General features: G+C 32.8%; 2 protein-coding genes across 3 annotated transcripts; both read left to right on the top strand.

Moving 5' to 3' along the window:
* The first annotated feature begins 3,671 nt into the window (after window positions 1-3,671).
* Window positions 3,672-4,517, top strand: LOC123883222. Its single transcript, XM_045931996.1, has 2 exons — window positions 3,672-3,789; window positions 4,019-4,517. The coding sequence occupies exons 1-2, from the start codon at window positions 3,715-3,717 to the stop codon at window positions 4,346-4,348; spliced, it is 405 nt and encodes a 134-aa protein (XP_045787952.1). The 5' UTR covers window positions 3,672-3,714; the 3' UTR covers window positions 4,349-4,517.
* Window positions 4,518-7,682: 3,165 nt separating this feature from the next.
* On the top strand, window positions 7,683-13,988 carry LOC123883079 (fumarate hydratase 1, mitochondrial). Of its 2 annotated transcripts, XM_045931891.1 has the most exons (17): window positions 7,683-7,981; window positions 8,065-8,182; window positions 8,313-8,462; window positions 9,244-9,354; window positions 9,487-9,570; window positions 10,489-10,587; window positions 10,707-10,757; window positions 10,844-10,893; window positions 11,080-11,161; window positions 11,307-11,401; window positions 11,510-11,576; window positions 11,722-11,772; window positions 12,357-12,452; window positions 13,069-13,167; window positions 13,260-13,289; window positions 13,368-13,433; window positions 13,682-13,988. In XM_045931891.1, the coding sequence occupies exons 1-17, from the start codon at window positions 7,833-7,835 to the stop codon at window positions 13,766-13,768; spliced, it is 1,485 nt and encodes a 494-aa protein (XP_045787847.1). In that variant the 5' UTR covers window positions 7,683-7,832; the 3' UTR covers window positions 13,769-13,988. The 2 variants fall into 2 exon arrangements, with proteins under 2 accessions (XP_045787847.1, XP_045787768.1); XM_045931812.1 differs by having other exon boundaries at window positions 7,741-7,981; window positions 9,244-9,570.
* The last annotated feature ends 3,286 nt before the right edge of the window (window positions 13,989-17,274 follow it).

The following is a 17,274-nucleotide window of genomic DNA, read 5'->3' as shown; positions in this document are numbered from 1 at the left end:
TTTTTTTTAGACGGTTCTATTTGGCAAAAATAGCGGTTGGCTGATAAGTTAGCTTATAACTTATAGCTGATGGTTGATAGTTTATAGCTGGTGGCTGATGACTTATGGATGATAAGCTAATTGAAGTGTTTGGTAAAATTAGCAGTTCAACTAACCGATAAACGTAAAATTACATAAACGGTCATTTTTTATATATAATAAAACCTCTTGTAATTTTTTTTATAGAATCTATATCTAATTAATATTTAATATACTTCGAATTTAGTTATTTAAATTTATTAATTTAATATATCTTTTATATATTATTAAATTAAATTTTATTCTTTAAAATTTTGTTTTAAATTTATTTTCATTTCAATGATGATACTTGATAAAAAAGTTAAACATAACATTTTTTAGGTTTTATAACAAATTTTTGTGGCTTGCTGTCATGGTCATCTAGACTTGTTGAATTTATTATCTGATAACGTGGGGCGAGAAGTAGCCGGGTTAGATCAAGCTTGTTTCCTTATTGCTGCATCAAGAGGGCACACAGGTGAGCATAAAGAGTTTTCTTCGCTATGTTTGAACTAATTTAGTAATAGTAATTTAGGGCCGAATCCAGGGACGGATCCAGACATAAAAAAATGGTGTGGCTAAAATTAAACACTTGTAATATAATTTTAAAGTTGATGTCGCACCACCATTTTTGGCTCATCTACAAAATCACTTGGATAAAGCTCAACTATTCTCAATAATTGTGCACATCTAAAGCTCCAAATGACAATGAGGGACTCAAACTTGGTGAGTGGTGGCTATGGGGAGGGTGGGTGATGAAGTTGATTGATAAAAAGGGAGAGAAACATATGTGTTTTGTGTTCACTACTTCAATTGAAAACAATTCTTTTTTTTTTTTGGATAAATTGGACATTTGGTCTTTTAACTTATTTATTGGTTTCATATTGGTATCTTAATGTTACAAATTGACCCCTTAACTTTAATTTTGTTTGTCATGTTGATAATTTTCGTTAGTTTTTCTCAAAAAAAGTTAACTTTGTTTTATGTTATTCGTTATATGTACGCATAAATGATTTATTTATGAGTAATATTTGTAGGCGTGTTAAGAAATATGATTACAAGTTCAGACATCTTTCTTAGACCAAAGATAAAGTTAACGTTTTTTTTCAGTAAAATTAAAGGAAATGATCAATATGCCAAACATAAATAAAGTTAAGCGACCAATTTGTAACTTTAATTAGTTAAGGGACGATTTGTAACGTTAATTAGTTAATGGCCCAATATGAAACTCATTTATGAGTCGTGCTAAACAGTACTCGGGAGCACTTGTTAAACATATTAAAAGAGGAAATCAAAGATAACTTTGTAGTAGTTTATTTTTAAAGTATTAAACACACAAAATACAAGATAAAATTTCCTTATTAATGTATTTAACTAGTATCCGAAGACAATATTTAACACAATATATATCTATATACATATTTATAAAAAAAATATCAAAAAATCTGGTGTGGCTTTAGCCACACCAAGCCCCTTAGTCCATCCGTCCCTGGCCGAATCGCAGTTTTTGGTAGGTTGCGTGTTTCAATTGTAGAGTAATGCTAGGGTCACACCCTCTAACACACTCTTTAAACACTCTAACACACTCTTTAAACACACCCTAATCTTCTAAAGCCACGTCATATCCTCTTTATGTTTCTTTACCGGAAAACTGGTTTTCCAAGTTGATAACATGAATTTTTTTTTTAACATAACTATGAAAAGAAAAACACCATGATAGTGTTCTCCAATCTCTAAAAACTCTATAGATCCAACCAATTTGTACTCAATTAACTCAGTCACCTTCTTGTGCTCCATTACCTCAGTCACCTTCCTCTTACTCCATTAAAACGAGTGTGTTAGGAGTGTGTTAGATGGTGTAATTACACTTGAGGGAATAAAGTGTGGTTTGTTACCATTGATCAAGAGAGAGAAACATATAAAAATTTAGAGAAAATGAATTTAGATGGTGTTAGATTACACTTTATTCTCTCAAGTGTAAATCACACTTGAGAGAATCCATTCCTGTTAGGGAGTGTGTTCCTAGCATTACTCTTCAATTGTAAAACCCTTCAATTGTAATAAATTTTAAAGGATAAAAAAGTATTTAAGATAAAATTATAAGGGTAAAATTGAAAGAAAAAATGATAAGCTAGAAGTTATAAGCTCGGAAGCTACTTGAAACAGTTTCTGGAAAATATAAGTTAGTAAAATTAGCTATAAACTCTTTTCTGAAAAGATTGTTACCAAATAAGTCTTTTATCTTATAAGTCATAAGCTATAAGCTAGCTTTTTTAACTTACCAAACAGACCTTATATTATGTGTGAATGTTGTAAATATGATATACCAAGTTTGACTCCTACTAGGGATGACATGAGTGTCCATGGGTGCGGATTTGATACTATCAAAACTCACATCCATATATTCGGATGCCACCTGAACCCAAACTCAGTCAACTTGAGTTTCGCTCATTGACTTGAGTTTGGGTTCGGGTGGGTCTATCGAGTTTGAGTTTTCCTGCCATCCCTAACTCCTACTAATACTATCCATATAAAAAAAAAAGTTTGACTCCTATTAATAAACAAATATATTTCAAATATTATTTTAAATAATAAATCAAATATTATTATTTTAAAATAACTAATGTATTTAATGAGTGTTTAATTTAGCAATTTTTAAAATATACTCCTTTCGGTCCTATATATAAGAAAAATTTTAGTTTCTAGATTCATTATACAATTGATGTATCTAGACAATCTTATATTTAGGTACATCAATTATATAATGAATCTAAAAAAAAAAAAATTCTTATACATATGACTAGAGGATGGAAGTCTCAATTATTTTATAAAGAATTCAAAATACTATATGAATTAAATTGGTGGATATTTAATTACTCTATAATATAAATATACATTTGAATTGATTCCATTTTTTATAAAATTTTGACTACAATTTTTTATTCAAAGTTGTATTTTCTATATTCAAAGCTGTATTAATTACATTTTTTTTTTGGAGGTTAATAGTCTCTCTATCTCTTAATTTAAAATATTTTTCATTTGACATTTTAAAGGAGATTAATTAATTAAAATAAAATCATCTCAATGATGTCAATAAAATATAAGAATAATTATAGAATTTTAACTTTATTAATAAAATTTATTATCATAATAACTTTCCTATAAATTTTATCTCAAAAAAATAGAAATAAAATATAACTTTATTATACATTCCATTTGTTAAAATACTTTGAATTTTGAACTTGATTATAATGTATATTTTTTGTTTCATACCATTTTTTATTTTACCTTTATTATATTTCTCATGTTAATATATTTTTAAAAAATCTTATACTAGCTTCACATTTTTTAAAACTAAATTTGTTTATATTGAAATTTATCATGTTTCTATATTATTTGTTTCAGTACATTAATTGTACGGTCATTCTATTTATTTGAAAATATTGATAAAAAATATATTTATCATTTTTCTTATAAAAAATAATATAATTTTTTGACAGAATAAAAAAATTAATAATTGAAAAAGACCACGTTGAAGTTTATCCTAAATATTGTTCTCTATATATACAAGCGAACACATAAACTTTTTAGTTCATTCATTCTGGTTTAGGGTATAGCAGACGCTAACCTTTAAATCACAAAAAAAAAAACACAAATATGTCTATAGAGAAAAGAATTCACTTCTCTTTTGATCTTAATCAACCAGCGCAGGAGGATGAATATAATTTGATGGTAATTTTTTATTCCATTTAGTTTCAACTTTATCATAATATGAGTTCGAGTTATTTGATCAATTGGTATTGAAGGCTGTATTTTTCTTGATCTTTTTTCAATTATTATTTTTAACATAGTTACAGATTATCAACTAATATATTCTCGATCTCATTTTTTAATTCAATAAATATACAATGGATCTTGATTATATATTTTTCTATGTATGTTTTTTGTTGTACATTCAAAGGTTGAACCAGCAATAGTCGAAAGAAACAGAAGAGTGGCTGCTTTTTTAGCGAATGTATGGGATCGCTATTCAAATGTTGATTTAACACTGAAATTAGCATTACCAGAAAATGAATCTGACAACTTAGAATATGCTCCAAAATTTTCAACTTCATTGCCAGCATACTTGTATTCAATATCAGGTTCTGATCTTGGTGGTACAGCCAAAGTTGAGCTACCATCAATGGTTGTAAGGGGATGCACCAATTGTCTGCAGCACCTGCTGGTTATCAAAACTGACCATAAATGTCCAATATGTGCAAAAACTATGTGCTGGTTGTTGCCTAATTAATTTTGAGGGAATCCTGCATAAAGAATTAGGAAAAGCCAAATTTCATGTGTACTTTATTAAATTATGTAGTTGATATCTTTAAATTCTTAGAAGGGTCTTTTATCGATATGGTGGCTTATTTCTATCTATTGTAATTTTAATAGTTATTTTATTGTACTCTATATATTTTAAATAATTATAAGTTTATTAGTATTTTTTATTAAAAATAAACGATATTCATTCAAATTGTTAGAGTATATTGATGCGATACAAATTTAAAAAGAGATGAATCTGCAAATAAATTCATAACATTCAAGTTAAGCATAAAATGACAAATTCCATAAGCATACGAATATGACTATATTCAAGTGTCTGAAATAATCGTGCTCCTGATATGTAATGTTGATGACATATTTATTGGATCTGCACTAGATCGAAACTAATCTTTCAACCTGAACTATGTGAACACCGCATCGGATAGAAAATCAAAAAAACATCGCACCAAGAAGAAAAATCAAAACAAACAATGACGCATTAAGTGAAAACCACACTTGTTTAACTAAAAAGAGAAAGAAAAATGATCTCGAAGAGTGATTTTGGGTCAAAATTAACCCTAAACCGCCCACTGATTAATCAAGAAGAAAAGAAAAATGCTGACGACTAGGTTAAGAGATTAAGGAAAAAAACCAACGGCTGAACCATTGTTTTGTATCCTTTTTTAGACCTTTTTGTATTTTTCTATCTTAGGCACTTCTTGTGCTTGAATATTGGTTTTTACTTTTACGCAAATCAGGGGCGGACCTTTAGGAGTTGCAGCCAGCTCACGGGCCTTCATTTTTTGGGGCCTAAAAATATTATTATATGGTAGTAGATTTTTAAAAAAAAAAAAATTAAAAGGTTCATCTAAAAAAGGCCAAGTGTTATCTCTTAATCTGTCTTTGTTCAACAAAAAATAATATTAAGAGGCTTAATTCAAGATTGAAAGTCCGTTAGTTGTAGCTTCCTAAAAGATCAAATTTTGTTATTGGTTGGCATGTCACAACTCAGTGCCTACTCTCTCTTTGCTTAACCATAAAAAGATGAATCCCTCACCTATTTGTGTTCGATGTGGCCTTCAGGATGGGAACGTTTCTCCATTGTGTTCGTGACTGTAATTTCTCTCGAAATCTTTGGCTCCACCTTGGGTTTAGCAACACAGGTTTCTTCTCAATTATGGATATTCATGATTGGTTAAAACTTGGTTCTTTAGGTCCCCAAGCCTTTACCTTCTTAGCGGGTATCTGGTGGGCGTGGAGGCATCAAAATTTGATGATTTTGAACAACGAGACTTGGTCCCTAGATAGGATATCCTACAACATTCAAAGCACGGTTGAAGATTTCATGTCGTGCTTTCACTCCTTCTTCTGTTGATGCACCGATTGACAGGTTCGTCAAATGGAATAACAACTATTGTTGCATCATCCTTAATGTTGATGGAAGTTGTCTTGATTCTCCTGTTCGAGCCGGCTTTGGGCGTCTTATCAGAAATAACTCATGCTACTATTTATGCTAGCTGGATTATATGCAATCTACCAGGGTCTCATTCTTGCCAAGGATATGGCAATTGGATAATTTGTTTGCTACTCCAACTCCTTACATTTCATCAATCTTATCAAAGGTTTCATTTCTAAGTTTCATGTCCATGATGTATTGATTCAAGACATAAATGAGCTGCTCTCTTACAACAATGTTACTCTTTGCCACACTCTAAGGTAGAAAAATCAATGCGCTGACTTTTTAGCAAAGCTAGAAGCTTCCTCGGATGCTGATCTAGTAATTCATAGTTCCCCTCCGACAGGCATACTTGATCTTCTCAGGAGTGACACATCTGAGACTCTCTTCATTAGAGAATAGTTCTTTATTTCTTTTTTGTCTTTATTCTTTTTTTTTCTATTACATTAACATTGTAACAAAAAAAAAGTCCATTATTAGTGGTTCAAAGAAGAAAAATAAAAGATAAAGAGAAAAATAAAAATAAAAATTTCCCTTCTCTCGATACATAATTGAGAACAGGCTTACACAATCAGAGTCTCACTTTCATGTTCTCACCCGTTATATGAATATTTTTATGTTAGTTACAAGAATGATTATTTTTTATGTTTTTGATGTTATTATTTGCGGTTAAAATAAGAATTATTTTATTTTTTTTGACAAATTAAGATAAAAATTATTTTTTTAAAAGTTTTTACTTTTTCACCTTAAGGTGAAAATTATAAATCATTCGATCAATTAAGGGGGGTGTATTGGATTAAGATTTCACAAGACAATTTTAGCAAAAAAAAATCTTGAAGATTTTAAAAGACTTTGTGAGATTGTATTGATTTTATGAGATTTTAGAAGACTTTTTTGAATGACTTTTTCAATCAAGATTCTTAACACAAGAATTTGTTAGACTTTATGACACAAACTTTTGAGATTTTGAAGTACTTTATAGACTTTTAAGATTTAAATGAGTCAATAAATTCGATATAAATTCCTTCTAAAATAATAATGAATCAATCAATGAAAATTAATTTTTCCTTAAAAAAATCAACAATCATTAATATAATAAAAAAATTAATAAATAAACAAAAATATGCATGCTCAAAAAAAATTAATGAATAAACAAAAATATGCATGCTCAAAAAATGCAAAAAGAAAAAATCCTTATCGTGAACATCTAGAATAAGGAGATATACTATTTACACATATCATCATTTGAACTATCCCAAATTTATTCCCCTAAATCCTTATACGTTATATACATATTTTTGCTGTTAAAAAACAAAATCCCAATTTTTGGGTCTTTGACATTAATTTTATGGGCACAATGCCAAAATTAGTCCTTAGATCTAAAATTACGAACAAGGTTCTGTTGCTATTGTTGAAACATGTTGTTATTGTATATATTTTCAATGTCTATATCCTATAATGAATCGTGACACTATCTATGGTAGCAGGACAACCATGAAGAGGAAACATGATAGAGAGGTAGGGAGAAAATATAAGCGATTATAAAAGATAATCAGGAAACATGAAGGAAAAGTGAAAGAAATAAAAAAAATGAGAATCTATCAAAATCTCATGATATGAGGAAAGACTTTTTGTAGCTCAAAATTCACTAAAAAGTCCATCAAAATCCATTAAAATCCTATTTTTTAAACAATCCATCGAAATTATAATACTTTTGAATACCACAAGACTTTTTGTAAGTTGTAAAGAATCTTGATTGAATACCACTAGACTTTTTTAAAGTCTTTTAAAATCCTAATTGAATACCACAGGATTTTATCATCATAAAAAAGTCTTTTAAAATCCATTGAAATCCTAATTGAATACACCCCCTAAAAAAACAAATATTTTCTTTTCCGCTGCGGCGTCACGTACCTGATTGGCTTATATACCCATCGTTTTCGCATTCCTCTCTCGCTGATCAAACTCTTCCATTTCTCTCCGTCGTCTCCACCGCCATCCACCACTCAAATCAATGGCGTTATACGTTCTCTCACGCCGTTTATCAACTAGATCAACCTCAACAACACTACTCACCTTACGTTTCACTTCCAACTATTCATCATCCTCTTCATTCCGAGAAGAAAGAGATACATTCGGACCCATTCAAGTTCCCTCCGACAAGTTCGTTATTCTTCTTTCACAATCCTCATTTTCATTCATTTATAAATTCGTTAATTCATCTAATTGTATTTATTTTTCGTTAGATTATGGGGAGCACAAACTCAGAGATCTTTGCAAAATTTCGATATCGGTGGCCCCCGTGAACGTATGCCTGAACCAATTGTTCGCGCTTTCGGTATCTTGAAAAAATGCGCTGCTAAGGTTCAATTTTGAATTCACTGTATAATTAATGAACTAATTGTTTTAGCTTTTTATTTTTTTTGTTTTTGATTTTGAAAATTGTGTTTTTTTTTTCATTTGATTGATGAATTGGTGTTGAAATGTAATGTAGGTTAATATGGAGTATGGTCTTGATCCGACTATTGGGAAAGCGATTATGCAGGCGGCGCAAGAAGTTGCTGAAGGGAAACTAAATGATCATTTTCCACTTGTTGTTTGGCAAACTGGAAGTGGCACTCAAAGTAACATGAATGCTAATGAGGTTTATATTTAGACTGCGTTTGGATTTGTTTATGAAAATTTTGATTTTGGCTGATTTGTTGATATAAGCACCTGTTGAAATTGTTTGGAAGAGCTTATGAAAATAGTTTATGGGCTGTTTAGTTGGTTTGTTTGAGCTTATTTATTGGGATAAGTGTGTGGGAGAGCTTATAGAAACAGCTAGCTAATGACATGTCCATAAGTTGTTTTCAGCTTATTTCTGTAAGCTGTCAAGGATAGTTTATGAAAACAAGTTATAGCTTATTTGAAAACTATTTGATTTGGTTTTATCTTTTGTTATAAAATTCGTTTATGCATAAATATGTATAAGATAACCACTTATGCATTAGCGTTTAAATAAGTTGCTTAACCAAACATGGCCTATATCATGTTTATAGGCTGTTTTTGCTGATTTTAATAAACTCTTCATGATTGCCCATGAAAACAACATGCAACTTATATGAAAACAATTTAGCTAAATTTTTTCCTTTGATTATAAAAATAGTTCGTAGATAAGCACGTATATGATAATTGATAAGTGTCTATGTAATGAGCGTTTAATTAATCTATTCACCCAAATGTATTAGTTCTATTGTGCGGCTGTGTTCGGTACTGGACCCAAAGGTCCTCTTTATGAAAAATATTATGCCTCATGTTTAAGGTTCTTAGATTTGCTTTGTTTGGACTGTGAGGGGGTAATTTGACTTACATAACCCTTCCATCCATTTAATCACTGCAGACCTATTATGAAATAAGAAAGTTTGTGTTTGAACGTTTTTCAGGTTATTGCCAACAGAGCATCAGAGATTCTTGGCCATAAGCGGGGTGAGAAGTTTGTGCACCCAAATGACCATGTGAATAGATCTCAATCTTCTAATGATACATTTCCAACTGTAAGTCTGTTGTATATCTTTAGCAATTTCATCTCCAAAAGTTTCTTATCAATCAATCGCTTTCTGTCATGTGCAATTCCTTTTACACTGTTTCATATTTCTTTACTATGTGTTTTTTTTCTCTCTTTCCAGGTGATGCACATTGCTGCTGGAATGGAAATAAACTCAAGACTAATCCCCGGCTTGAAAACGTTACATTCTACACTTAACTCAAAGGTTTGAATTCTAGGTTCATACGTTAAGACAAGTTATAAACTTATAATGTGTTTATAAAACTATACTAACTCCCCCTCCCCACATCATCTTACTTTGTCTGTGATCCTATGTATGGAACATACAATGTGGCAAACTTTTGTGTGGTTGTCTAGTGTCTATCTCGTTTGAAAAATGCTGTTAGTTGAATTGTACCGTGATTAACCGAACCATTTCAAACTAAGAAAACTCAATCCTGGTTAGACAAGAACTTTAGTGGCTTTCAGTAGACCTGACATGCTTCTTTCATGCTACGCAGAAATCTCTATGTATGGGACATACAATGTGGCAAACTTTTGTGTGGTTATCTAGTGTCTATCTGGTTTGAAAAATGCTGTTAGTTGAATTGTTCCGTGATTAACCAAACCATTTCAAACTAAGAAAACTCAATCCTGGTTAGACAAGAACTTTAGTGGTTTTCAGTAGACCTGACATGCTTCTTTCATTCTATGCAGAAATCTCTGATATAAATGTGAAAATCGTGGCAAGTTAACATGTTCACCTTACCTGTTGTTCTTACGTCTCTGACCATTACTGATATTGTCAAAAGTGGTCTCCCTTGGTTGAATCATTGCATGATAAAAAAAATTCTATTCTGTTACTTGTGGTTTTATTTTAGCTTGCTCTTTTTTCCGCAACTTTCCTTTTGGTCTATCATGTATGCAATTTTTAATTGCAAATATATTGTGACAGGAAACATCTTTGTGGTCTTTTAACTTTTATGAAATCTTTATTTCTCTTGGCCTCTAAAATCGAATTTTATAAACTGGAGACACTTTCGTTGTAATTCTAATTCTTTTTTTTTTGCCATTTATCACTGTCTTTGCTATATCAGTATTGATTAACTTTCTGCTTTTGTTTTTATAAAAACCATTTTACCAGTCAATTGAATTCAAAGATATTGTCAAGATTGGACGCACTCATACTCAAGATGCTACACCTTTGACTCTCGGACAAGAGTTTAGTGGGTATACTACACAAGTAAGCTTGCTTGCATTTGTTTTATGATGTATTGTCTTTTGTTTATCATTGGTATGCTTTTTTAAATTATGACTAATTTGTAGTGAGGTTTTTCTCATAATTTTTCCCTTTATTTACAGGTGAAGTATAGTATTGATCGTGTGATTAGCACTTTGCCACGCATGTATCAGGTTTGACACTTAAACATAAACATTAAATGCTTGTTCTTCACCTGTTTGTTTCTGGAGTTCTGACTGAGTAGTTGTTACTTGAGCAGCTCGCCCAGGGTGGTACAGCTGTAGGGACTGGATTGAATACAAAGAAAGGGTATGCATGTTTCATGAAGGCTAAGCACTTGCTTTTCTTCTATTTCCTTTTTGTAACACCCTTTAGTCTATGGATATGATATGAGTTTATTTTGTCATAAAAATAGATGTGCTAGGCTAGGCCAATCTGTTTAAGCTGAAGAAAACATTTGTGGTTAACAGTGATAATTTGCTGGATTATATTCAGGTTTGATGTTAAGATAGCAACTGCAGTAGCTGAGGAAACACATTTGCCGTTTGTAACAGCAGAAAATAAGTTTGAGGCCTTGGTTTGTTGCTAAAACTTTTTATTTTCCTTGTCTTTGATTTGTCTCATGCTATTTTTCATCACATTGGTTTTTCATGAATCTTGGCATCTAGCATCACACGCAGAAAAACATTGGCTTGCACTGTGCTCATATTCTCCTTTTGCAGGCTGCCCATGATGCCTTTGTTGAAACTAGTGGAGCCCTCAACACAATTGCGGCTTCTTTAATGAAGGTTGCTAATGATATACGGTTATTAGGAAGGTAGAATGCTTGAAATCTTACTGACAAATTGCTTTTATATGGTTGTGTGTGCATGTTTGTGTAGAAAATATTTTTTCATGGGTTTTTATTAATTCTGTCCTATTGCAGTGGTCCTCGTTGCGGCCTTGGTGAACTCATTCTTCCTGAAAATGAACCAGGAAGCAGTATTATGCCTGTAAGATCCTCATTCTTACCTAATATATACATATACATTTGTCACAAAAAACGAGTATTTTTTTATTGTTACTGGCTATAGCTTATTATTTTGTTAGCCTTAGAATTGGGATTTGATTCTGTGCCACAATCTTATTCTGTTTCAGGGGAAGGTTAACCCTACCCAATGTGAGGCTTTGACTATGGTCTGTGCACAGGTAGTCATCTAGTCACTCTTCATTTTATTAAAATACTTGTGTGTGGTGTTTTGACTTGTGGAGTGCTGATAAGCATACAGTTTATATTATTACTTGTAATAAAGTCACACATTTTGAATTATGGTGATTAATAGGGTCCATAATGCAGAAAAATATGTAGTGCAGGACGGGGGGTTGTGATACATAAAATATTGGCAGTTTACAGTTACACTAAGAAAAACTGAAAAAGAAACAGGACAGGGTGACAAGTTGGTGTGAAGGGGCTAGTTATGTTAGTGAGGTGGTTGAAGTTTGTTAGAGGAAAGAGTGTTTCGCTATTAGTATTAGGAGGGAAGTGTTGAGCAAAAGAGGGGGGGGAGGGAAATTTTTTAGCATAGGGCTAGGTATGTAGGGGCAATAGTCTCTCTGTTGGGGCTTTGAACTCTGGAAATCAATGTTGAAGTTCCTCGAGTATTGAAAAATACAGTTATTTATTCTCTTTTTTATACATTCTTTGAGTTCTAACTTTGATTTTAGTTTTGGTTATATAGTTTCTCAGTGACTCTGACTATTACTGAATAAGTGTTACGATCCATGTGTTTCAGGTCATGGGAAACAATGTTGCAATCACCGTGGGTGGATCAAATGGTCATTTTGAGCTCAATGTATTCAAACCTGTGATTGCCAGTTGTCTCCTGCAAGTATGTTTCATATTCTTTGTCTTGATATTTTATTTCTAATTGTAAATTAATGTCACGGAAACAAGTAACTTCTGGCTAACTTTTAATTTGGTCCAAATATGTTACCTGATTCTAGGTTAATAAGAAGCTTAGTGTATATCTCTTGGTATAATATTATCTAAAAGTAGCTGAATCTTTCTATTTAGTAATGCTCGAACTTCTTGCACTGATCTAGGCTTGGTGCATAGAAAGAAAAATTGTTTATGCAGCGCTAAGCTTTGTGCATTGAAGCATAGATTAAATTCTATACTTCCTTTCTGTTAGTTTGGCAACATATATTTTTCTGATGCAAGTCAGATGGACTTGGCTAGAATTTTAAACAAATTCTTTGTTATGTTGGCAAAGTAGGAAATGGGAAGGAAAGATAATTCAGATATGCTGTGTTTGTTTAGAATGCTTACATGTCTTTGTGATGACATGGTAATATTACATATGATATGGTAATGCACCAAAAAAGAAGATAAATCCGGGGTGTGGGAATAAACGGGCATCTGTTGGCTTTTGTTTGTATTCCAAATTTATGCAATTTGGAATACCTTTAAGACGTACTAAATTACTCACTATTTTGATTCTGTAGTCGGTGAGACTGCTGGGAGATTCAGCTGCTTCCTTTGAAAAGAATTGTGTAAGAGGTATTCAAGCTAATAGAGATAGAATTTCAAAGCTATTGCATGAGGTGAGTTGACAACTTATTAGAATTTTGAATCAAAACTGGTGTATCAAATCTCCTAACCCTTATCTAATGTATGCTGTTGTTTCAACTTTCAGTCACTAATGCTGGTCACATCCTTGAACCCAGTAAGTTTTCTCCTGTCTTATCCTGTTGTTACTCACTAAATTTCACATGCGAAACTGACTTTAATTCATCTGTTCCAGAAAATTGGTTATGACAAGGCAGCTGCAGTTGCCAAGACAGCCCACAAAGAGGGGACTACACTTAAGGTGACGACACCTTGTTATTTTTATTTTTCTGTTTGTCTTTGGAACTTGACCTAATTTGATATCTCACTATGAAAACAAATTTAATCTTAGAAGCATATACCTCTCATAAGTACCATTTTGACTCTTATACTTGTTTGAGTGCCATTGACATTAGTGATGTTTGTATGGGTGAATGTATTCCTATTAAATTATATCTAATTGTTGTTTCAACAAATTTTCTGAAATTTTGAAATCGAAATGATGTTTAGGAAGCTGCATTGAAGCTTGGAGTACTGAGCTCTGAAGATTTCGACAGTCTTGTGGTGCCCGAAAAAATGATTGGCCCAACTGATTAGTTATCATATGATGTGTTTTGTTTTAATAATTATTACTTAGCTCCTCATCAGCTACCTTGGATTAATATTTTTGAAGCTTACCCATTGAATGAGTGGGAAATGGCAATCCAAATAACCAATGATTTTGACTCTTAGTCGGCATTCTTGAGGAAAGAGTTCCTCCAAATTTGTAACGAGACAACAAATAAAGGAAACAATTTTGTTTACTGTCTTTGAATTATATTTTCCTTGTGTTTTTCTAGTCTGTCGATTGATGTATTTGAGTTGTTGGTTGTGGTAAAGAGTGAAATTCAACGCAAAAAAAAAGGGTGTGCTACGTGTAGTTAAGAGTAGAGAACTCAATTTCTAAAGTTTGAGTCTGACGTGTTCGAAACATGCGGGTTATGTAGTAGTATTTATTTGATTGCAATAGAGAGAAAACATAATACTGCATTAAAACAATAAAATGACAGATGTTTTGGTTTTCATTATATATTTAAAACGACAATAAATTTGAAACAGAGAGTATCATATAATTATTCAGCTGGGGGATTAAAAAAGGGCAATCTGTGGAAAATGTACATATTTTTAATATGGTAAAATTACAAGTTGATTTGTGAGAACAAAACATCTCAAACAAGCTAGAGGAGACATTTATGTGTTCAATATTGCACTTGGAAAATTTGGTTTAAGGTTAATTACACAAGAGACCCTTTTTGAAAGCTAAATATTTTTTGAAGTGTGATTTACTGATTTTTGGGAAACAAAGCTTGAGTGGTTCTTAAATCAGAGGGACCAGGTGGTGTGGGGGGAACCTTATTGAGTTATTGGTGCCTCTTCCTCAATATTCAGTGATTAGTTAAATCTAAGGAATGAATTCCAATGTGGTGTAGTCAATCTTTTCAGCCGAAAAATAGAGGGTAGTTAAACGCTCTGTAGTTGAGGAACATCATGTGTGATGGTCAGAGTTGCGAGGGGTGTAATCGGTGAGGTTTGCATATCACTTTGGTTGGATCAAATCATAGATACATCAGAGCTCAAGGTTGAAGGAAATTATCAAAGGTCAATGTTCCTTTAAAAGTTAAAATTTTCACCTCGAAAGTGTGTGGAGATATCATTTCGACCAAGACTTTACTGAGAGCTCGGATGTTGCTTGCAGTCTAAATTGCACTTTGATATGCTGTTCATGGTTAAACTTGTTATCGTGTCGCTTTCCTTTGTGAGGTGTGAAATGCTAGGGCAAGGTTCATCATTGGAACCTGATTGCACAAGTTCTACATGCAAACTCCTTTCGCGAGATGTTCTTTCTTATGCTGGTAAAACTTTCCATACATGATCAACAAGTACTTCATTTTGGGTCAAGAACTCAAAACTACTCATAACATGTTACCTTCTAAAATCATTGCCATTGAAATTTTGAAATATAAATCAATGACTGAAATTGCATTTGGGTATCCTAAATGCCACTGTTTCTTTCTTTGACCAATTAAATTGTGTGGCCATTGGTCTTAGAGATGAGTTTAGTTTTTTTTTTTCGTGGGAGCAAAGACCCGTTGGATCATTCTTGAGTTTAGTTTTTTTTTCGTCCGTTTCCCTAGACTTTTCTCTTTATCTGTACAAAAGGATGTGTTGGTGAGTGAGATGGTGGGGGAGGGTGCTGATCAGGGAGTGTGGTTATGGCGGAGAAGACTATTCCAACGGGAAGAAGAACAAGCGGTCTTTTTAAAGGAGCTGATTCGGGGTGTCCCTTTGTCTTCAGAAAGAGACAAGTGGCGTTAGCTGCCGGATAAGGATGGTGAGTTTTCGGTTAAATCTACATATGAAGTGCTCGCTTTGGATGTTGTAGGGGGTGCCGTTGCTCCCTAATTTGAAGGAGGACTTGTTTAAGCGAATTTGGGAAAGTCTGGCTCCTTCGAAGGTGATTTGCTTCTCATGGCAACTTGTTCATGATCGAATACCTGCGAGAAGTAAACTTTTGAGGCGGGGGGGTCGCTCTTGATGCGGATTCTCGTAACTGTGTGTGGTGTATGGATGCGGCTGAAACGCCCACTCATTTGCTGGTTCATTGCGATTTTGCGCAAAAGGTGTGGAAGGAGGTGTTTAATTGGTTGAGGCTGGATTTTATAATACCTCCTAATATCTGTGTGTTGTTTCTCAATTTTTATGGTGCGGAGAAAAAGGTGCAGCTCCGGAATGGTTTTATCCTTGTTTGGCATACGACGGTATGGTTACTATGGAAAGCGAGAACTGATAAGATTTTTAACGGGGGGATGAAAACTTGTACTGATGTGGTGAATGAGATTAAGGTGCTGTCTTGGAAGTGGAGTGTTCACTGGTTGAAGATTGAGCCGTGTTTATTCTACGAATGGTCTTGGGAGCCCCAACATTGTTTCTCTAGATGACTGGTGGTTTTTTTCCTGTGTTTTGCTGTTTTTCCTGTCTTGCTGAGATGGGGTGGGAAACTGTTTGGTGGTTTGGCAGGTTTTTTTGTGGTTTCTGTTTCTAGTTTCTGGTTGTTTTGCCTTGCTCTGTCAGTGGACAGCTTTTGTGTGGCTTGTTTGCTTTCTTAGGCTCCTTGTTTGTATGCCTTGTACATCTTGCTTGAGCTTTTAATAAAGTATTTGCTGTTTCAAAAAAAGACTTGGAGAAGCGTAAACAAATCAATTGGATGCAAGAGCTTATTTTGAAGAATGTTATTTCTCAAATAGATGCCAAGTTCGTGGGGAAGGATTTAATCACCATCAAGACGACATCACCATGTTTGACTCTTTTTTTTCATCATCAGTATATGACCGACTGAACCGTCTAACCTAGTTCGGAGGTAACTTTTGGCATTATACTGTAGTGTAGAAGAATTCTGTCATTATTTTGTTTAAGCACTTATGTTGAGATCACAAAGAGACAAGATAACACAGTTGTTAATCAACTGGCCAAAGACACTAATTCGAATGACTGTTCTCAATCTTACATTGATGTTCATCAACCTTGTCTCACATATATATGCATGTATGTTTGAGAACTCAAACGTATCTAGTAAAATATATTTTGAAAAATAGAATATGCATTACAAAACTTTTTGAATAGACATGATTACCAACAGCATCGGTATCTGATGCGAAAAACATTCAAGATACACTTCAAAGGTCTAAGGTTTTTGGCTTTTGACAAAAAAACATTTTCAATACACTTTCGTTTCAAGTGTGTATTTAAAATCAAATTCTAAAAAATACATGGACGAAAAGTTTATTTAAAGATTCTTATATAGTATATGAAATGACTTTGACAATTTCCATAGGGAAATGTAAATTAACATGATATGGAAATTTCTCTAGGGAAAACAGCATTTCCATCAAACATTTATCTAGGAAATTTATCCCCAAAAAAATGTTAATGACATGACACAATTGCATGGCTAAATAGATAGAAACGAGGCTTTTGATGCACAAGGTGAAATTAAGGAATTTCTCTCCATAAGCTGATAATGTATCTGTATCGAACCCGTGAGTGTGTCTAGCTTAATTATATCG

Source organism: Trifolium pratense, linkage group LG1 (assembly GCF_020283565.1).
Source record: "Trifolium pratense cultivar HEN17-A07 linkage group LG1, ARS_RC_1.1, whole genome shotgun sequence".
Lineage (NCBI taxonomy): Eukaryota > Viridiplantae > Streptophyta > Magnoliopsida > Fabales > Fabaceae > Trifolium > Trifolium pratense.
Note: the sequence above shows the minus strand (reverse complement) of the source record. Positions and strands in the feature narration are given on the sequence as shown.

What these genes read in the sequence shown, in the direction of transcription:
- LOC123883222 (XM_045931996.1), top strand. Translation starts at nt 3,715, where the DNA reads ATGTCTATAGAGAAAAGAATTCACTTCTCTTTTGATCTTAATCAACCA. An exon ending in AGGATGAATATAATTTGATG is followed by an intron (nt 3,790 to 4,018) that starts GTAATTTTTTAT and finishes GTACATTCAAAG; the next exon opens with GTTGAACCAGCAATAGTCGA.
- LOC123883079 (XM_045931812.1), top strand. Translation starts at nt 7,833, where the DNA reads ATGGCGTTATACGTTCTCTCACGCCGTTTATCAACTAGATCAACCTCA. An exon ending in ATTCAAGTTCCCTCCGACAA is followed by an intron (nt 7,982 to 8,064) that starts GTTCGTTATTCT and finishes ATTTTTCGTTAG; the next exon opens with ATTATGGGGAGCACAAACTC. An exon ending in TTTCAAAGCTATTGCATGAG is followed by an intron (nt 13,168 to 13,259) that starts GTGAGTTGACAA and finishes TTCAACTTTCAG; the next exon opens with TCACTAATGCTGGTCACATC.